General features: G+C 36.6%; 2 protein-coding genes and 1 long non-coding RNA gene across 6 annotated transcripts; 1 reads left to right on the top strand and 2 right to left on the bottom strand.

Moving 5' to 3' along the window:
• Window positions 1-7,380: 7,380 nt before the first annotated feature.
• On the bottom strand, window positions 7,381-12,405 carry LOC114819574 (uncharacterized). 4 transcript variants are annotated; one of them, XR_011572813.1, is made up of 7 exons: window positions 12,160-12,405; window positions 10,726-11,031; window positions 10,537-10,611; window positions 10,193-10,274; window positions 9,160-9,427; window positions 8,592-8,658; window positions 7,381-8,268 (listed from the first exon to the last, which is right to left on the bottom strand). It is a non-coding gene; the product is annotated as an uncharacterized lncRNA (long non-coding RNA). The 4 variants fall into 4 exon arrangements; XR_011572812.1 differs by having other exon boundaries at window positions 10,193-10,259; XR_011572814.1 differs by having other exon boundaries at window positions 9,160-9,402; window positions 10,193-10,259.
• A 1,420-nt stretch (window positions 12,406-13,825) lies between these two features.
• On the top strand, window positions 13,826-18,055 carry LOC103448139 (uncharacterized). The gene is made up of 5 exons (XM_008387385.4): window positions 13,826-13,987; window positions 14,290-14,340; window positions 14,478-16,070; window positions 16,375-17,099; window positions 17,170-18,055. Exons 3-5 carry the CDS (start codon window positions 14,498-14,500, stop codon window positions 17,914-17,916), a joined length of 3,045 nt encoding a protein of 1,014 aa, XP_008385607.2. The 5' UTR covers window positions 13,826-13,987; window positions 14,290-14,340; window positions 14,478-14,497; the 3' UTR covers window positions 17,917-18,055.
• Window positions 18,056-18,161: 106 nt separating this feature from the next.
• LOC103448126 (succinate dehydrogenase subunit 6, mitochondrial) lies at window positions 18,162-21,629 on the bottom strand. The gene is made up of 3 exons (XM_008387368.4): window positions 21,238-21,629; window positions 19,654-19,756; window positions 18,162-18,540 (listed from the first exon to the last, which is right to left on the bottom strand). The coding sequence occupies exons 1-3, from the start codon at window positions 21,430-21,432 to the stop codon at window positions 18,386-18,388; spliced, it is 453 nt and encodes a 150-aa protein (XP_008385590.1). The 5' UTR covers window positions 21,433-21,629; the 3' UTR covers window positions 18,162-18,385.
• Window positions 21,630-22,842: the final 1,213 nt, after the last annotated feature.

Below are 22,842 nucleotides of genomic sequence, written 5' to 3'. Positions count from 1 at the left end.
TAAAGTTAAACGAGTTTGGGCAAGAGCATTCACAGGATAGGTGACCCACTGGGAAGTTTTCGTGTTTGTTCCCATAAACAAAACTATGAGGGCATAGCCGGGGCCCAAAGAGGACAATATCGTACTACGGCGGAGTCGGGACTGGGATGTGATAGAATGGTATAAGAGCCACTCTGCCGTGTGATGCGAGTGTGCCTACGAGGACGTCGGGCCCCTAAGGATGGTGGATTGTAACATCCCACATCAACTAACGGAGAGGGGGTGATGTACCTCATTTGTACAAACACTTCCCTCCCTATAGCACGAGGCCTTTTGGGAACTCACTGGCTTCGGGTTCCATCGGAACTCCAAAGTAAAGCGAGTTTGGGCAAGAGCATTCCTAGGATGGGTGACCCACTAGGAAGTTCTCGTGTGAGTTCCCAGAAACAAAACCGTGAGGGCGTGGTAGGGGCCTCAAGTGGACAATATCATATTATGGCGAAGCCATGACTGGGATGTGACACTTTTAACGAGGTAGTGGGTGATTAGAACTCTTCAAATCGATTGTGAATTGAAACATACTTTCAATTCTCCCTTTAGTGATTATACACCTTTTGGTCTTCCACAAACCATGAGTGACACCTAGCAGTATATCATGGCTACCCAAGCTAATTAGAAGAGGTGGAGAACTTATTCAGTTTAGAATTACAATGCAATACGGTCTTTCTCTAATACAATACTCTTGACCACATTGTTTGGTTTGATAGTTTATTCATGTTTACTATCTAATGTGATTCTCTTACTTATATGATTACCTTGAATGTGATTTGGAATGACTTCCTAAATCTCATTCATACTCTGGCCAGAGATTCTTAATCATATCATAGAGTATTCTCCCTCAAACGGTTTGAAGGCTAGAGATCCCTTGTTGCGCATTCACTTGCCTCCGTGGCTAAGTGGCTTAACCCTAACTATGTTGTGGACACCTTCTGACAGAGTGACTTTGACATAGTCAAAGATCAAGGACCTAACCATAAGACAACTATGATGCGTCAGGTCAAATGACTACTTTGCATTATCCTAACCATGAGTTCTCATGTGACATGAGTATGAGAACTCCTCGTTAATCATGTTCAGTGGACTCATTTTCTATTGAGCACCTACATGCTTGTCTTGGTGTCGGTCACACCAATGCCTTGAGACTAGTCACTCTCTTTAAGAGAAGACATAGCACATACTGATCTTAATGGACTGTCAATGCCCAATTGGCAATCCTATGATCAGGAACGTTTAGGATATGCATACGAAAGAGAATGGTCTCATGAATCTAACTTCTTTAGATCACATTCTCCCAATTACATATTCCTTGGACTTATTGTTTAAGCATATAACATTTATATGAGATGGCTTTAAACAACAATCTTTGCCCAATTAAACTAAATTAGTTTAACATGTGAAATGTCTATAAAGTATCATCATATGATTGGCTTTAGGGCATATTTCCAACAATCACCCACTTGCACTAGAGCCAATTAGCTTGGTCATCAGTGATGATACCTCTTATGAATTCATTTCAAAAATGGCTGAGTAGTAGGCCTAGACAATGGATATCTATATGTTATCCATAGAAGCAACCTTAAGAATAACAATGTCACCATTATACATGATTCTCAATCATGTGGTTTAGCCTCTCATTTGAGTTCGGATCTTGATGAGACCTTGATTCCCGGTTTGAGCTATCACCTCATTAGTGTCATAGTGTGGGTACACTAGAGACACTTTCTAGTTAGAACCAAATGGAGAGTTCATAAATGAACTTTCCCATCCAAACAACATTGTTGTCAGCTTCTATATAGCGATATAATTTGCATGATGGAACACACTAAAGTCATTACTTTTAACGTTTCCATCCAAATACCTTTTAGTCATAATAAAGAGGTATCCAAATATCTTTTCATTCAAAATGAAGAGACATCCAATGATGGATACGATATTAGATTCATAATCTAATACTTTTACGCTTCTATTGCGTTACTCTAATTCTTCCTCATTCTTGAGGAATCTATCCTTTAGTATTTCTTAAATACTTAAGGACTCAATTGACAGTTGCCATGGTTCTAATCCTGGGCTTGCACTGATATCGTCTTGTACCGATCTTGATACAACTCATATCAATATTTTTCATACAATATGAAATATGTAAATTACCTTTTTGTGTATGCATAAAGGATTCTATTTACACATTATGCTTCTTTGGGAGTCAAAAGGGTACATTCCCTTTTAGAAGAGCAACTCCCAATCTGATTGGAATTGTCCTTTCATTTGAAGTTTATCATTCGAGAAACTTCCTACATCTATCAACTATCAATAGGGATTGAGGTAATCCAATTATATCTTGAAATCTATCATTATAGATTTCCCTCCTATGTATATAGACTATGTCTCCCATATACATTCTATCGTTATAGAATGTTTAAAGTCATAACTTTAACGAAGAAGAATTCCTTTCATTTCCAAAATTAATATATCATATATATGTTCAAATTTAGGAATATGATTAACTCCCACTAATCTTTTGTAAACCTAGTTAACAAAATATTCATTTACATCTTTATGAGAAATCAAACAATTTGATCTTTCTCTCATAAGACGCTTATAGCTCCCACTAGCTTGCTAAGATTCATGATGGATGGATCTCTACAACTTATATGTCTTATGATTCCTAGTCTTATACATATATTATCAAGACTATCTTGGTAATGGTTTCTGAAACCCATATAATGTCCAAACATTGAATTACCGTTTAGTTGTAGCTAGTAATCTTTGAATTAATAGAAATCAAGACTATATCAAAGATGGTTTCTTCCAAGTCAAGCAATCTCGTTGATTGTAGTCACCTTAAGCTATCAATTGGCTATGAAGGTTTCACTATTTCGGGTCAAATGGTACTATACCATTTCCTTGAGTATATGTCGTATATACACTCGATGTAGTCATAAGGATTTTCATTCTAATTTCTTTTGAATTAAGATGTGTAACTCTATGACATAGTCATAAAGTTCAAACCATTCAACTGAGACAGTTTATAGATCCTTCTCGACTACCTTGGAGCTAGTGGTGTAGGAACTAGCTTGTTATATTTATTGATTATCATCTTGTCTCTCAAAAAACCCATTCTCTGAGTTCTTTCTCTCGTTCATTTGCTCTATCTTAGGCAAATCATATTGTATGATTACAATGAACTACCCAACAAATAACATTTGTTAGTTGGTTTATAGAAGTGATATCCAAAGGTTAATTTAAGGATATCCGACAAGATTGTTCTCAAACAAATATTGCTTATTAGCACACAACCCCAAATCTTAACACACTTAAGACTTGTCTTTCTTTCCAACTACATCCTATGGAGTCATGGAAATTTTGGAAGATCTTCTAATTGACAATCATATTGTCTTAGAAGTATATATCCTATATATGGGTATTTGATGCTACTTTCCTTGATATCTTTCAAGGAAACTCTTCCAAAGTGTTATTTTTCCTTGGATCAAATCTAAGGAGGTAAATGTTTTAGATGTCTTACTCATCAACTTACATTCTCGAATTCTTTGAAACCTTTTGCAAAGTATTTGGACTTGTGTTTATTCAAAATAAATGATAGTCCAACCGAGAGTGATCTTCGGTGAATGTCATACAACATGAGTAGTATTATGTTGTGGACAAGTGCCACTAACATCTAAGTGAATTAACCTCAACAACTTTGTGATTCTTTCTTCTTTTCAAAAGAATAAAGATTCGAACATTTCACCTCTATACAATTTTAACAAGAAGGCATTGGATCCGGATCTTATGATCCATAACATCCATCTATGACCAACTTGTAATTTATGTTTTAGAGGTGTCACAACTCAGTGGGATTAGTCACTGCCTTGCAAGCTTTTGGGTTTTAAGCATCGTTATATTCTAAACAGTTAACACTACCATATCATCTCTACTATTGAGACAATCAATTAGATTACAATAATCCAATCATTCATTAATAAAGAACAATGTTTTGTCAGACAAAACATTCATCCATCTCTAAAATTATAGTGACAGAATTAAGTTCCTTATTCAAATTGGAATGCAAAGATAATCTTTCCTTTTCAAATTTCTTTGGTAGTTCATATGAGGAAATAAGTACTATCTGCTTTCACAGAAGATCTATATTTTATTCACGTTCCAAATGTGAAGTACTTTTTCTTCTCTTATTAATCTTCTACTTCTAATTAGCCACACTTTTACAACGATTGTAAAACATAGTTACTAATACAGAATCAAGTATTTAAGTAGAAAAACCAACTATTTTGAATTATTTAAGAACAATTTACGACACATTCGAAAAGTGTGTTCTTGACACTTGCAAGACATTTCTTGCAAGGGGTGTGATATCCACACACCCCATTTTACTTCTCACACATTTTCTTAATTTTCGGCCGTTGGATCAGATGAATTGAAGAAGATTAATAGACATAAATTATCAAAGGGTGTGTGAGAAGTAAAATGGGGTGTGTGGATAGCACACCACTTCTTGCAAATAACCCTTCCAATGTCCATCATTTCATAAAGAAAGTTTATTCCCTTGGAGTTATTTTGCTTTCTTTATTTGATTTCTCCCTTGACTACAATAGTCTTGGTCCCTAAACTCCCACTATCTCTCTTGAAACTTATTTTAATTGCGTTATACACATCAAACGATTTGGAGAGCATGCGGTTATTGTTCACTATATAGCTTACAATAAACTTAGTGAACCATTTGGATAAGGACTCAAAGGTGAAGTCCTTGCTTAGTTTCCGTCTCTTGAAGTGGTTTAACACTTCAACACTCAATTATTCAAAATCATCATAAGTCCATGTTGATGGACTATTTTTGTCAATCAACCATTATGTTCTAAATATGATTACAAACTTTCAAGAGTTGTTCAAGGCAACTCTCATTTCTTCATACAACAATTTGTAAGTGAAGAATCATGGCACATAAAGTGTCCATGCCCTTGTGCTTACTTCTCAAGTTCCTTGTTCATGTAACAAAGAAATAAGCACTGGTGTTTGCGTTAACTGAGAGTTGTTCAAAGAAACTCTTATTTCTTCATACAACAATTTGTAATGGAAGAATTATGACACTAAAAGTGTCCATGTCTTTGTGCTAATCTTCTCAAGTTCCTTTGTTCATGCAGCAAAGGAATAAGCACTTGTTGTTTGTGTTGTCCTCTTTATGATAGACTTATCTAACATGTCCTTCCATTGATACATTGTCAATAGGAAGATTGTGAGGATGTGACTACTTAGGTACATATACAATCCATTCAAGACAATTTATGGGATTGTGGTACCAAGTCCGGAAACTAAAGCCTTCGGCTTTTCTTTGTCAAGTTTTGGATAGCGTTTGCAAATATATCGATAAATAAATACATAACGAATATAAAATGATTGATTTTAAGCTATTTGATCTGGGCCTCTAAATCAAATAGTGCACCCACTATTTTTGGCAAATTCCATATCCCTCATTGGAATTCGAGAGTTTTGGAGGAAACTCTTAGTAGGGTATGGAAGGCTCACTATTACCAAGCTCACTTCACAATGATATGATGTTGGCTAGCATTAATAATAATGAGAGCGTACGCTTACTCATTTGCATCTCATGTAAGTACCCATCTTATTTGGCCTCTAGAGAATGATGCCTCACAATGATATGATGTTGGCTCCATTGCACTTAGTTAAGTCATTCCCACCATGCAAGTTCAGGTAAGGGTTCAAGAACAAGTTCACAATGATATGATGTTGATCATTCTCGTTGCCTACCTTCACAACATATGTATGCATATAAAACTCATCCTGAGTGTAAGCACATACTTTGTACTCCCCTATGATAGGAATTCGGTGTATAAGTCACAAACGATTGGAGCCTACCGTGGTGGAAGGCCACAAAAGAGTGTTCAAAGCACTTTCACGCTTGTCAACTTAATAACGGTTTGGTTGAGGGTTTTTAGGTCTCATCATATATAAGCACACATTTTAATCTTATTAAAACAATTTGGTTCTATTACAACTATTGGTCCATGTGATTGATTTAGTAGTATATGATACTCTCATTCTGCTTGTAAAACGGTTTTTAAAGTAAGAGTATATGGTACTACTAACATAAGCTTTGCATTCGTTGATGGACTATATAGTTGCCTTAGGGCCTTATGATAATTATGAACCTTTAGTTCGATCCAACACGAGCCTTGTCATATCCTGGCTCGAGCCCCTACCACATCCCAAGTTCAACTCCGTCATAGCACGATATTGTCTGCTTTGGGTCGGACCACATCGTCACGGTTTTGTTTCTGGGAACTCACACGAGAACTCCCCAATGGGTCACCCATCATGCGATTACTCTCGCGCGAACTTTCTTAACTTCGGAGTTCCAATGGAACCCAAAGCCAATGAGCTCCCAAAAGGCCTCGTGCTAGGTAGAGATAGGAATATACATATAAGGCTTACAAGATCCACTCCATTGGGCGATGTGGGATGTTGCAATCTGATGAGAAAATTAACTCGACACACAAATTAAACCCTATTATTGACAATTGTAGTAAAGATGTAAGTAGGGATCGTTTTAGACCGGGGATTAATTAGGGCTGCTAATCAATGCAAATAAGACTAAAAAACACTAAACTAGACTCTATAGACTCACAACTGACTTAAAATACTCAAAACAGCAACAAACAATCAAAAGGACTCAATTCTAGACCTAACAAGTGATTTGGACGAAAATAAAACTTAACTTGACTCAAAATACTAAAAGAAAACAAGCTTTGACTCTAAAAACAAGACTTAAGAAAAAGGGATTTTGTTTTGACGAAATTAAAACTTAAAAACAGAAACTTGTAAAACAAACTTTAAAAACTCGAAATTGAATGAAATAGAATGGGTGAAAGGCTAGTTAAAGGGTTCCTTCTTCACACATAAAACATATGCATACGAATCGATTTCTAGTTATTCTTTCGATAAACCATGAATGACAATGCCTCGAATTCTAGACTCTATAGACTCAAAACTGACTTAAAATACTCAAAACAGCAACAAACAATCAAGAGGACTCAATTCTAGACCTAACAAGTGATTTGGACGAAAATAAAACTTAACTTGACTCAAAATACTAAAAGAAAACAGGTTTTGACTCTAAAAACAAGACTTAAGAAAAAGGGAATTTGTTTTGACGAAATTAAAACTTAAAAACAGAAACTTGTAAAACAAACTTTAAAAACTCGAAATTGAATGAAATAGAATGGGTGAAAGGCTAGTTAGAGGGTTCCTTCTCCACACATAAAACATAGGCATACGAATCGATTTCCAGTTATTCTTTCGATAAACCATGAATGACAATGCCCCAAATTAATTAGATTGCACCAATTGATTATCAGATTTCCTTAGATTCATTGAATTGAATGGATAACACTCTGACCAGTGGCACTAAAACCTCTGCTAGAAGAGCTAGAACTAGTTCCACTCCTCTTAAAACTCTGAGTCTTATAAGGTCCTTGAGAAGACTGACCTTTACCTTTATCATCTCGCCTCTGATTCCCGTTCTTTTCTTCTTCATCTTCACTTTCATTGGGCATGTGTTCTGAGTCCTCAATCTTCAACAAAATCTCATAAAACTCCTAGTAAGCAGCACAGGGAGTTAAGGTCGCTATATAACGCCATTTCTTTTTTGTACCCAACCTGAAATGACGGAGTATCGCAACTGGATTAGCAGCAACCTTCGGATGATAACGAGACAAGTCAGTGAATCTCCTATAATACTCATTTGCCGTCATCTTCCCCTACTTTAATTGAGTAAACTCTTGCTTTTTGTGATCAATATACTCAGGGGGAATAAACCTTTTCTGAAACAACTGTTTAAATACCTCTCAGTCCGCAATTTCCTTTGGGGTCAATTGATAAGACTCCTGTCTCCACCAGGATGCAGGCTCCTGACCTAAAAACCAGGTAGTCGTCTCGACCTACCTATCAGGAGGAAGATTCCCCTGACTCTGCATTACACGAAAAGTCTTCTCAATATGATTAATCCATTTCTCCGCTCCTTCATGTCCTTCATTCCATATAAAATGATTCAGCTTCAGGTTATACACATTTTCAAGGGGTGTTCTTTGGGGAGGACGAAGCGAAGACTGAATAGCATTTGCTATAGCTTCCCCTCACTGAGCTATATTGGGGAAACTAGGCTCAACAGAAGGACGTGGATCTCTACGAGGCGGCATAGTTCTGACAGAAGACATCAAAATAATTAGAAATTCTCAAGACATGCAGGACTGCAAACCTAATGCTCTGATACCAAACTGACACACCCTGACCTAAATCAGGGCATGCTGGCCGTCATGTGGGAGTGACGTAACCATGTGCACAGTGCGGAAGCAATAAAGATATAAGGGAATTGCAAAGGAATAAAAACCAAACTACTAGCAGAACTAGTTAAGATAAAGTGTTAGTGTGAGATTAAACGTGAAATACACAACCATAGCATAAATATCCTAAGTGCAGTCAAGTAGGACAAGTACTAATTATTCAACACCCAAAGGTGATCCTACATTAATGATATTTTGTCAGAACCCCCATCCCAATCCTCGTGATCCACCAAGCACTTCTACCTAAAACCTGGAAGGGCGTAAAACAGAAAGTGTGAGTGGGCAAAAACAAAGCTTTTCAAAATCATTTCATTTCTCAAAAGTTCTAACCCCTCGCCGTAAAACATGTATAACTTCCCAGAAAATAATAATAATAATCTGAATCAGAAATCATACTCAAGATGAAAATCCATAGAAGTATATGATGCGAAATATATAAGCACACAAATTAAACCCTCTTTTATCAATTGTAGCAAAGTATGTAAGTAGGGATCGTTCTAGGCCGGGGATTAGGAGGGATTGCTCAATCACTTGAAATCTGATTCAAAACGTAAAAACAAAGTTTAAAACACTAAACTAGACTCAAAGAATGCAAAACTAAACTCTAAAAGACTAAAACAAACCACTTCAATTAGAAAGTTTAAAACTCTAAACTCTAAACTCTAAACTCTAAACTCTAAACTCTAAACTCTAAACTCTAAAAGACTAAAACAAAGTTTAAAACACTAAACTAGACTCAAAGAATGGAAACCTTGTTTGAGTAGAAATCTTCAATCTTCTAGGAATCCCACTTCAACTAGGAATCCTTTGTCAACTAGGAATCCTTTGTCAACTAGGATTCCATCTTTAATTAGGCACTTTCCTACTTCAACTAGGAAACCTTGTTCAAGTAGGAATCATCATCTTCAAATCTTCAATTTCGTCCATTCTTTTGGCTCCAAGTATGTGATGTCCAATCCAAGCTCAATTGTGCTCCAAAAGCTCCAATTTGCATCTATTTGTATAATACGCCCTTAAAACTTGAAAACACATGAAAATAGCTTAAAAGACTACTTTAACTAAGAAAACATAACGAAAATGCATAAGAACTAGCTAACTAAGGCGCATAAATATGCTCATATCAGTATACCATGCCAAAGTATCTCAATGCAATGCTATAGATAAACCAGGCAAAATATATAAATGTCAAATATCGCATCAGCCAAATCTCTCTAACTCAAACTGCACTGCTGAGTATATAGCTCATAACCAATCTCAATCATATCAAATCAAATCCTGCACACGAGTCGGAACCACCTACAGTGGTCTGTATGACAAGACTAGGTGTAAATTAAATATGCTATAGTGCTACGATCACGTAAAGGCTGTGCGAATAATCGCGGGTCACCTACGAGTCGAAACCACCTAAAGTGGTCTGTACGACAAGACTGTGCACCTAACTTGGATCCAAGGTGAGCATACGGTGTGGGAGGTGAACATTACATGAAGGATTGTGCCCTAACTCTGGGCGGGAGCACTAACACCGGGTGCAAGTTTATGAGCTCTCATCACATCACATCATAACTCGCATAACTGAAGTAATCTCACATCTTTAATTTATGAACTTACCTGGCACTTACCTGTGCGTCCGCATCACCAATCATAATTATATGCAACTTACTAATGCACAAATAAAATAGGTAGATACTTTGCATGGCATTTCAAAACGTATAATCATTCAAATTCATTTTCTAGGAAAAATCTCAAGTATATAGGTATATACGGAAAACCAAAAGCCCACTCACTGATATGTCGAAGGGTCGTAGCCCCCGAGCCTCGATTGATGGTGCTCGTCCTCAGGATAGGTCTCACCTATATGCGAAATAACTGAATAAACGTTATTTAAAGCATATACACAAAACTAGGAATGAACTTTTCATACAATGCTCAAATAGGGCATTTGAATATACCACCATAACCTACTCAACCTCAGGAACACCCCCATATTTTTAGAAAAAATTTGCGATGCCCCACGCGCCTGCAAGGGCACGGCCAGACGCTCCCCCACACGCGGCCACGTGCCTAACAGAATCTTTAATGGCGATAGGGAATATTCCTTCAAAAAACAGCATATTTCATTAAAACTAACCTGATGCCGTCAGAATATTCCGTCAAACTTGACGGAATATTTCGTCGTCTTCAACCTTCAAACTCCAATGACCGACTCCGTCCCCGGAAAATTGAAAAACTTCAAATCGTCATTTCCCGCTCATTTCTCAACCAAATTTCATGAAATTTGTACCAAAATGAAGCTTAGGACTAGAGGAACAAACCTTACCACTTTCAAGCCTTGAAATCCACGAGATTTCAGCAGGGGAACCTCGATAATCCGACCAAACTTGAAACTCACCAAACTCGACTTCCCGACGTCCAATTCACTTCGTTTTTCTTCTTCGAGCTTCGTGAAGATGTCCTAAAGCTCACTAGTAGCTTTAAATCTCTTAAAAACTTCGATAACACAAGTGCATGAACAGTGACCCAAAACTGGGTTCTCGGGAAAATGAGGTATTCACGTTCTAAAAATGGTATAGATGAGTGTGTGACGATGAGATGAAGACGATGATGCTAACCACGAGCTCGATCCCTGCGTGAAATGGAGGGTTCAAGGTTTGTTTGTACAATTGTACAGACATGGAAGAAAATGCGAGAGGAAGGAGAGAGAGTCAACGGGATAAGGGGAAGGTATGTGTGTGTGGTCTAGTTTGCAGTCAACCAACCAAAATCTTAAGTCTTTAGTTCTAATTAGGTCCAAATAATAAAGGATAGAACCTATTGGTCCAAAACCTTAGTTAATACACACACACAACTCAATAATAACAAGGGTATAATAGTTTTTCCCACGCTCTCGAGGATAAATAATATATACGTCCGGGACAAGCTGTCACATTTTCTACCTACAAGTGAAGCTAGATATTTTTCAGAAAATTTCATTATAATCGTTGAAAAATATCCATTTTAGAATAAAACCTTGTGCAAGATTAAAAAGCTAAACGCTAGTCCTTGACATTTAATTGTAATTTTTTTATATTAATTAGATTGTAATAATAATTATTGAGTTTGTTTTGTGTATAGGTTATTTATTGATCCTTGCAAACAATTAAAAATTTGTCCATCCCATAATAAGAAAAGTCATATATCATCAACTATTCATGCGTGAATTTCTCTATATATATGTATATGCATATTACGTATCTATATATGTATACAGTGGCGAAGCCAGAAATTGTCGAGCGGAGGGGCGAAACTTAAAAGCGTAAAGGGTTCTAAAACAATGTAGACAATCAAATTCTTTACATAGAAAGTTACAATTATTGTTGGCGATATTTTATGTTATGACTAATAACTAAAAAGTTACAGTCTCGTAATGTATTAATGCTAGAGTAACTTTATTATATGACTAATAACTAATTAAACTAACAATTCAATTACTCAATATCAGTAATTATATAAATTATTCAATAATTCAAATTATCAATAATCAACAAATTCATCACTAATCTTCATTCATCAATATTCATTCATATCAATATCAACAATTTCATTCATCAAATGGTTCATATCAATAATTAATAATAAATAACAACATTACGCTATAATTCTATGCAATGCAATTAATTTCCAATCCACAAAAACCCAACCCAAATTTTCACTTTTTATTGTTTCGGGGTTATAAAAAATTGAATTGAGTCAACAATGGAATTAAAGATAGTACCAAAAACGACGGCATAATCGTTAGTGAGGATGTCACTGCAGTTGCCGCCGCCGTTGCCGCTGGACCACCTCTGGGAGCTGTACGATTTCTACGAGCAGATCCACCACCACAACCCAGCGAGGCAACGAAGTTTCAATCCTTGTCGTCAGGCTCGAACACAAGATTCTCGAGTTGCACAGGTACAAGCCCGCGGGGAATCAGAAACAAGAGACACCCAATTGGGTGGCTGTGAAACCAATGGAGAAATGAAACATATTGGTAATGGCTGAAACGGCGCTGTTTTGTTTTAAAATTTTTAAGCCCAAAACGACGTCGTTTTGGCTTGGATTTAAAAAAAAAAAACAACAGCAATCTGCTGCGCGCAGAACAGATTGCCCAGCAAAAACAGAGGAGAAGATGAACCAGGGTTTTCCGACGAGGCGCGAGGGGAGTGGCGAACCCAGCTCTCCAGTGGTGTTTCCCGGCGAGGGGAGTGGCGGCGGCCACTCCTCGCCCTCACGTGGCTTCGCCACTGTATGTATAGATACTATAGTTACATATTGAAACATTTGTACCAAAACTTATGTACCAATATTTCCGTAACGTAATTACATACCAAAGCTTAGGTACCGATATATATTTTTGTACCTATGATTTATTTTTAAACATAAATTGTTTTTGCATTGATGTTGACTTTGCTAATATAAGTTTGTTACGCTCATAAACACTGAATTAGTTTTTTTTTAAATTATAAAAATTGAATTTTTAATACATTTTTATCTATTAATATGATTGAAAAAGAATAAAAATATCTGAATTATGGATGGTAGGAATTTCATATGGAAAGTAATGTGGTAAAGTAAAGTACTTAAATATGGTAAGTTATCTAAAATAGAGACTTTTTTTATTTTTTTTACACCACTCTAAGCTCTAAAATTTATAAGTGTCTGTATTTTATTTTATTTTATTTACAATTTACTAATAATTACATAAATAAATTGATATCGAACTTGTCATTCACGAGATTTGAACCTAAAAATTTTCATTAACAAACAAAAAAAAATCATTAAACCATATTATAAATATTAGTGAAGAAGAATACTTTAATCACCTTTTTTGACTTTTTTTTTCTTTCGGAAACCCTTTTTTGACTTAATTACTAAGGTAAAGAATCAATTCAAATATAACTTCTTGAAAACAACTAAAATTCTTTGTTTGATATAATGACATGCTCTTCCCGAGAAAAAGTAATGCTTGAAAGGGTGCAATTTTGCTCAATTGTGTCCATCATTCTATTTATTTATAAGGAAACTAATGCGAATGATTTGAAAGTTGTCATCATTCTATTTATTTATAAGGAAAACTAATTCAAATGATTTGAAAGTTGTGAGTTTTAACGATAAAGATAAAATAAAGGGTAAAGTAAATAATACTAGGATTGACTTTTTAGTGTAAAAATATGATTTTTCATTAAAATAAACAGTACCTGAAACTTTTCGTTAAAATTCACTTATTTTTTGTTAAATAAATTTAAATATGGAAATTTGCGCTTAATATTAAATTTAAATTTTATTTGATAATAATAAATAAGATGATGAGTATTATAGCTAGTATAGATGTGTGAGCGGTGACCCGTGAGCAAAAATATTTTGTGTTTTAAAAGACAGAAACAGTAATAGAAGAGTACACCACAAGACTTCTCAGCCTCCTCTCCCTGCAGGCTTCAGTTGCTCCATTTCCACTGTAAAAAGATTTCCATCCCCTCGCTTCTTCCAACACAAACAACAAAACAAGAACGTGTAGAAAAAGAAGAGAACTGATTCTGATCTTCTTTGTTTCGTTTGAATCGGTAAAAATTATGATTCTTCATTATCTTGGAATTAAAGCTTCTTTTGAGCTATCTACTTGTTTTGGTTTGTGCGTGCAAGTTTTTTCATGCCATGCCTCAACTTAGCAGTAATTGTTTCCATTGAAATGTGCAAAGCTAAAGGCTAAACCCTAACCCTAGTTTTATCATCTACTCCATTTCTATTATTTTTCTTCTGTCTGATGCATTGCATGCTTGTCTTAATCGTCGGATCGTTTCTTTTCTAACTACTCACAGTCATACATGTAACCCTAATTTTATTTGCTTTTAATCTGTTTGTGCAGTTGCTTTCTTGAGCTTTTTGGGGGAAAAAGGGCGCACCGCAAGTCTGCAAGGCAGTTTTTTTTTTAACCCAAATTGTTTATTTAAGTTTTGGTTAAAATTTAAAATTTGAATGATACAATGGAAGATTGGTGATACCAGTCTGGAAAAATAGTAATTTTTATTTTGTGTTGAAATTTTCTATAAGCAGGAGGACCTCTGTGTGGAAACATGGCTCTTACATCCACCAGCAATGAATCGGCTGACGCCAACGCCAAGGCTCTTGACAGATTGAACCACCTGAAGGAGCAAATAGGCACCGAAACTACAAATTTTCAAGTACTTATCCCTGATTCGACTTCCCAACACTTTATCTTAGGTCCTGCTCTGAAATCCACAAAAAGGTTACCTGATTGTTATAATAGTGAGTTTCCTAAGCGGAAAACTGAAGAGTTTCTTCTAAACAATCAAAATGCCAAATTCTACGAAAGGTTTTATGAACACCGTGGTTTGTGGCCTACTAACGACCCTAATTGGGTCCCTTGGTTTGAAAGAGTCGAAGATCAAAAAGGCTATATTTGGCATAAAGCGGGAATATATGATATTCTCCAATTCTCTAAGTTTGCCATTCCTTTCAATCGTTCTTTAGTACTTGCTGCACTCTGCTTTTGGTCAACTTCCACAAACTCTTTTCATCTTCGTCATGGTCCCCTTACTATTACTCTGTTAGATCTTAGTGCTCTGCTAGGACTTAGACCAGATGGTCCCCAGTTTGATGCTCTCGTTGCTAATTCCATCTCCATTCCGGATGATAACTTTGGCATTCGAATTACAAAGAACTCCTCCTTTTCTTCCTTTATTAAAGAACATAACAAAATTGAGGGCCTTGTGACAGATGAAGAGCATGTGGCATTTCTTCACTACTGGCTTTGTCGTTACCTCCTTTGTTCTCGTTCGTTCAAGATTGTTACATCCAATTTACCCTTGGCTGTGGCTTTATCTAGGGGTGAGCCGTACGCTTTAGGACCCCTTGTTCTTGCTTACTTGTATAGAGGGATAAAGGACTTGCTTGATTCAGAGTTGGGTGCTGCTGGTGGTCCAATTTGGATTCTTCAACTTTGGCTTCACACATACTTTCCTAAAGTACGTCCCAGTTGCTTTTCAGTACCCAACCTCACTTGTGAAGGACTGAAATATGTATTTTTCGAAGGACCCGAGTTTTCCTTTCACGATTGTTTATTGTACCTGAGCCACTTAGACACAGAAGAGAACTTTAACTTCATGCCATATTCAAAGTCAGATGCGTTGCCTCGATGGTTGATCTTTCCTCGGTCTGAAATGACCAAAACTGGAATTTCTACAATCCTGGACATGTGGGCAAGCTTTCTGGTTAGCCGTGATCTTCCTGGTTGTATCACTTGTGGAAAATCTGGAAAAAAAATTTGTGGTGTGGAAGCATATTGCCCAAATCTCTGTGCCCGTCAGTTCGGCTTGATTCAGGACGTTCCTGCTCCCCCTTTCTTTTCTTTCAATACCGACTTTTCTGAGAGGACAGTGTTTCAAAGTTCCGAACAATTCCAGGAGCTTGAGGCTACCGCATCTCACTTGTTCAAGAAACTTAAATTTGTTCCATTTTCACTTCTACCTAGAGCCACCTCATCGTTCAAAGGCTGGTGGGCAAAATACTATGAGGAAGTGTTTCCTCGTGATCAAGATTTAATCCATCTTTTCAAGCTTCAAGACTTGGACCAGAACAGACCACTTCCTCCCCTTAAGGCAAATGATGCTTTGAAGAAGCGTAAAGGTACGTTCAATCTGAAATACTTGCCTAATCAATTGTGTGAGACAGTTTATCAATCAACTATTATATTAATCCTAATGAAGTACTGCAACAAAATTGTAAAGGCTGATGGATCAAGTATCTTAATTTGTACTCCACTTTATTCAGATTGCTCTTAAGTTTAACTGGGTTGGTCAACCTGCTTACATTTTTAAGGCTTCAATAGTTGTTACATGAGTTGACCTTTCCGATGGCTGACTACGTTTGAAGGCTTCAATATTTGATCTTCAAAGTTCGTAACTTTCTCTTCTTATTCTTGTTTATGCAGAGTCAACCCTTATACAAACTGAACGCCCCTGTTCTGACCGACTGCAAGTACACCCACCAGAAAAAAGAATCAAATGTGTGGCTCCGCAAGTTGAGGATGGAGAAGAAGCAAATCCTCTGCCTACTTTTCAATGCCTGAGTGGACGAGGGAGAGCTCATTGTAAGAAAAGAACGACCAAAAAAGCATTTCCGTTTTGGAGAAGTATAATAAAGGGGAAGTATCTATCTCATGCCAACCCAACTGAGGCAAAGGTTTTGGCAAGCCAAGGAACCACTCATCGATCCAAAAATGAATCCGAGATTAGACGAGGCAAAAGTTTTGGAAAGACAAGGATAACCAAAGAAGAAGTGCACCGGCTTTTGATTAATCTAACAAAGTCCGATTCTGAATTCTATTCTCAGGCTAAGGAAGCCATCTATGAGAAAAGCACGAGTCCTCCTCTGTCAAAAAGACAACAATCTGATCTAGATATGCAACACATTGCTGAAGTAACTGAACATAACAGTATTCCTAAGCTGGAAGATGTGCCACCTACTGAGGTTGCGGATGCTTCAAATGCGAAGCTTCCTAGTCAAATTTCATCTCCTCCCAGTGAAGAATCAGCTGAATCTCGGCCTCCTCAAGTAGCTCAATCCCCGCTTCAAGCAGTGTCATCGCATCCAAATACTATAAGTAAAGAAAGTGGTTCCTACCGCTCCCATTTTCATGACAATCTTGATGTCAAGGTAATTTGTATCTATCTCGACTATTTCGTATCCACTTACATGTTATGATGCTTACTGATTCTTACTTTAGATGTCAAAGCCCCTGCATTCTGCCCGAGCTTTGGACTTTCTGGATACTTATCTCCATCATCATCCAGATGCTTGTCTCTTGGCTATAACTGAAGATGCTCCCATTCCTGATTCCTATGAGATTTCTCAAGCCAAGGCCAAGATCCAAAGTATCACCGCACTCTCTATGGATGAAGTCATGGAAATTGAATGTTTACGGAACCTGAAGTTGTCATTGGAAATCTTGCTAAACGCCTATGACCGAACTGGAGTTGAGTATGCGAACATTGAAAATGTCCAGGTGAAGCTTGCTGCTGTGAAGTCCAAGTACCACAAGGCCAATGGAACCGTAGCTGAAGTGAGAAAAAAATTTAATCAGAAGATAGCACTGGAACAAGAAGTAGAAGTCTATAATCGCCTTTTTTCAAAAGCTCAAGCGGATGAAGAAAAGTTGCAAGCTTGCATCATTGTACAAAAATCAAGGGTTGAAGAGCTGGAGAAAAAATTGGTTGAAGAAAAAGGTAATTTGGAGAAATTGGAGGAGTTAAATTCCAACCACAAAACCGAAATGGATGAGTTCCGTTGCAAGCTTGAGCACAGCCAGAAGCTGCTTCTGGATCATTGTATGCATGATAAAACTTGGGTGAAGAAAGCAATGCAGGCCAAAAACGATTTTAAATCGATGGAAGCAACTTGGGTTCAGATCCAAAAATTGCTTTCCTTGATTAGTGTCCAGAAAACGGGGGAAGTACAGCGATCATTGCAGTAGAGGTAATACGTGAACCGAGTTTGACTGTTGCGTTGCTTGCAAGAACATCATTTTATCTTGGAATAGACAACCACCGTAAGCCCATTTTGTACAATTTACTTGAGTGGTGTCAAAACTCTTATTCAAGTTTGTCATGCCATCCTACTCTAACGAAGCCAGAGACACGCATTTTAATTGTAAACCTCGTCCTTGGGTCACAAGTCAAATGCGCATCCAAGATCGCACGTCACCTGTAACATCTGAAATAATCACCAAATCCAACAATTTTCTCCGCACACGAAAAATCCATCACAGTCCACAAAGTTCACAATCAGATTGATTTTCTTGAGAGCCCAAAAGAAAACAATCTAGCACAAATATAAAGTGAATACCATCTTTTCCCATTACAATTTTCAACACAGGTGTGTTTGCTTCTTATTGTACAACTGGAACAACGGTTATTATCTTTGCTTCCGAGAGCAAGCCATGTTTAAGATCGTCTCTCGTTCTTTTCTTGCCACCACTCAAGGAACTTGGTTTGTGCAGCCAAGGCGTCGAACCTGTAAAGTTGCAGCCAGTGATTTGCAACTTCCTGTCCAAATGTCCAGCCAAAAACACCTCCAGCTAGAAAGGACAGTCCAGCACCTGCCAAATGCATAAGGGTTCAGAAACCAGATCCTCCCATCCATAACATAATGTATTCTAAAAGAACCTATCGTCAATCGTAATGCTCCTGATTGAAACATATGAAGATTGCAAGTTAAAATTCCTAGACAGATGTCATATGCATCACCGAGCGATAGCACTCATCTGTTGTAATACACTACAACATGTAATATAGGAATAAGGTTGATTCCTACCAAGACATGTTACTAATATCTTCACAGCCTATTCTGTATGCACGACCATAAGCTCACTCAAATAGACAAAGGGAATATTTGCATCATAACCTACCGCTGCTTTATGATTCCCTACCAAAGCTTGACTGCTTAATCTTAATTTGCTTTCAACAATGAAGGCTACAGATTAAATAAAGTCCGGCTCTTGGAAAGGGAAACAGTTGAAACAAGAACCTAGATTACAAGGAAAATTTCTTCCACTGCATACGAACCTTGAGATTACAGGACACCACAAAATAACCAATGAGACAAAGTCCCTGATAAAAGAAGGTAGTTTATTGGAAACACGGCACACCCATGTACACCCAAAGCATACAGGAACCAATAAAGGAAAGGGTAAAATTCGTGTACTAAATATATCCAAATTTTTGCAGAAATTTATGCTTCAAGAATATAGATAGACAATGCAGGCCAAGTGGAATGGAAAACAAAAAAAAAAACATAAGAAAGAAATAATGAACTATTCATACGATATTTTCTTTTTGCCACTGATAGAAATCAATGTCAGTCCATCTTATCATACCCAGTTATAAGCACTATCATTTTCATAAGTAGCATCTTTTGCCAGTGAACACGAACTTAGTACATCAATAAGATATCAAGATGTGTTGATGTGTCCAATTATTAGATATGCATCTTTTATTCATCCACAAATTTGAAAGGTTGTTTAAAGAAAATGTTGAACTTTAAAGCAAAAAAAATGTCAGGCCGAACTGAAGAAGTGGTGCTATAATTAGAGATCCAACTAATAGCCAGCTTATTAAGTGAAGGTAAAAACAAGGAACCAGATACATCTGATCCTTGTGCAGTACTTGTTCATATAGAATCGTAAACCCTAAAAGAAAAGGCAAATTGTTACCATGTAAACTCCTTGAATATTTCCACGCAAAGCCAGCAGTTGATACCGCTCCAATAACACTTCCCGTAAGACCAAAGTTCACTGCTTCCCTAGCAGTCTTCAGCTGCAAAACAAAAGCGTGTTAACTCAGCTATTCAAAGAAAACACACCTTAGCTGTACAGAAAATGCATCATTGAACCATAAGATGAGACTCGGTTATCATATTAGCAGACATCTTGTCAAGTTGCAGGCAAAATAACTGGGTTACCAGAAAATAGTATAATACATGATTGGAACAGAAGATTAGCAAATGGTATTTGTTTGCATTTAGAAAACCTTTCATTTTTGTCTTGAACAAGAAATACAAAGCCACTTTTTTTTTTTTTTTTTGAACAAACAACATTATTTACACTAAGGGGGAGAGGGTGGGCTTAGCCTCAAAATGGGCTAGCAATAATGTGGTTCAAATTCGCCTTTGGCGAGAATCGAACCTAAGACCTCTCACTTACAAGTGAAGAGGAATATCACTAGACCGCAGTACTAAGTGGCACAAAGCCACTACTTAGAGCTGCAAAAGAATAAATAAGAAATCTAAATATATAAGGTAAACAAAATCAGATATGCTTTTCCACTTCATTTATGCTGCATTTCAGGTGGAGGCCGGTGGCAACATAACAAGACATATGAAAAGATACCAAAAAGAAGAGAATAGCAATTTAGACGTGTTTCTTTTCCACACTGGAAATACAAAATACAGTTTGTTTGGAGTGAACCTCGATAATTTCCGAGGGCAAGACTGATTAGTTGTTTACTTGCTTGCTCAGGTAAATAGACAAAATTTCTTAACAATCAAGAATCTTGACTGTTTCCACGAATAACCAGACATGTCCGCTTACAAAGCATTTTCAAAGGGTCCCAAACAAAATGCCACCAGAAATACATGACAGAAAATAAGGACGGAGTCTCCAGCCACATAGCTCTTTGCTTTCTCTACTGGTTCATGCGCATCAGTTTGATTTCAGGTTTGTTACTCCTTCTCTTCAAAACATCAATAAACTAAAATTCAACTCCAAACACTGCATGTCGCTTATTTTGATTACTTTCATGCCAAAAAAACAACAGTCTCGAATCAAATCTAATGCAAATTTCTGAACATCCATTCATCGTTTTGCCTAAGCCATTTAAACACCCCACCCGTAGACCATCCAAACATTAAAGCACCAACCTCACTCATTCGTAACCGAAAGGCACCAAGCATAAACAATAAGCGAAAAAAATAATGAAACAATAGACGGAAAAACCTCACCCAGATGAATACATCAACTCAAACCAACATTATTCATCTCGAAAAAAGAAAAGGGGCACAGCTCCAAAATGAAATCAAGAAATTCGACAAAAAGGGGCACATCTCCAAAATTGAATCAAGGAGAAAAAAATTAACAAATACCCAGATGAAAAAACAGAAAAAAGATCAAAAGAGAAACAAAAATACGTACACCCAGATCCACAAAGGTCAGAAAAACACGAAATCAAAGAAACCCATATACCCTAAACAATTATAAAAAGGAATAAAATGGAAGAAAGACAGAAGGGTAAGAAATTACAGCGGGGCCATTGACAGGGTCGAGAGCAATGAAGGCTTCGACGTCGGAGTCGGACCAGGGAGGGAGGGGCTTGTCCCGCTTGACGAACTTGGAGTAGTTGTTGAGGAAGGAGAATCGCTCGCACCAGAAATCCTTGTAACCCTCCCAATGCTTTGTAACGAAGGACTGTGAAGGAGACGAAGATGAATCGGCCATCCTAACCCTCTATTCCTCTGTTCGCTTGGTCGTAGAAAATGTAGATTCCTCTCTTTAATTTTCGCATCTGATTAAACCAACAAGATCATGTGTTTATAAAATATTTAAAAAAATTATTTTTGTTTTTAAAATTGAGGGAGAGAGAGAGAGGAAGTAAGTGACTGAGAACGTGGGAGTAGAGAGAGAGTTTTATTTTTTAATTTTTAAAATTAAGGATGTTAAAATCATTTGTAGGTGATATTAAGGTATTAAATATCGATGATATTGGAAATATCGGTAGTCTAAAAATACGGAAATTTCGATGGAAATATCGGGATATTATCGATATCGATAAAAATTGAATAAAAACTATGGAAATTGTAAGAAAAACTTGGAAATTTTTATTGAAACTTTGCAGGATGTTTATTTAGTTAATTATCTATTAGTTTATCACAAAAAATTGGAAGGAAATGCATTGCATGATAGATATAACTGATTTAAGTTGATTATATAGCGAGCTGACAAACATTATGAGTGTAGAAAATATGTAGTAATTAATGAAAGAAGTTTAAACACACCATAATCATTTATATATAATGAATTAGTACAATATTTTACACTTTATACATTGCATGGTAAAATACATGAGTGACTTAGCAAGGTCTAAAATATCGATGATATCGGAAATATCGGTAGTTCAAAAAAATATCGATAGTCCAAAAACACGGAAATTTCAATGGAAATATCGAGATATTATGGATATTTTAGACCATGGGTGAGATTGAAATAAAAAATAATAAAATTTTGTTTTGTGAAATTACGTTACTGCTCTTAAATTTTTTGTTGTCATAGAAGACTAAATAGTATTTTCATCCTATTTCGATTGACAAAGAGCGTTCTAGTAATATGCAATTTAGATAATTTAAAAAGTATTTTTAGAATTAACCTTTTTGCATGCGCTTTTTCGTGCACGACGAGAGGTTTTTCTTAATCATGGTGTGCTACGCGTAAGTTACAATTTTTTAGTTTATTAATCTACGGGGTAATTCATATTTGAGAAAAGTATGCATAGTAAATATTTTGATATGAAGTAAATACAATTGATGAAGTCGTTGAGTATGTAAATATAATCACATTCTTAACCTAATTAGATTGCAACACTTCTTCTTTAGTGTGTAAATATTCAAGTAAATAACGCATCAGGTCTTCAACAATAAAGTAAATACAATTAATGAAGTTGTTGGCACAATGAGCGAATGCGAGTCTCAAATCAACGGAAGAATGCATAAAAAGGTCAAACACACAAAACCTCACTATGATAAAGCCCAAGGTGGGATAAAAACTGATAGACTAAGGAGCAACGTGAGAAGTTGCATTAAGTCAAAACTATACGTCTTTTGGACGCAAATAGCAAACTCATAAGTGTATGGC

The sequence above is a fragment of the Malus domestica genome, chromosome 11, assembly GCF_042453785.1.
Source record: "Malus domestica chromosome 11, GDT2T_hap1".
Taxonomy (NCBI): Eukaryota; Viridiplantae; Streptophyta; class Magnoliopsida; order Rosales; family Rosaceae; genus Malus; species Malus domestica.
This window is presented reverse-complemented; position numbering and strand designations above follow the sequence as displayed.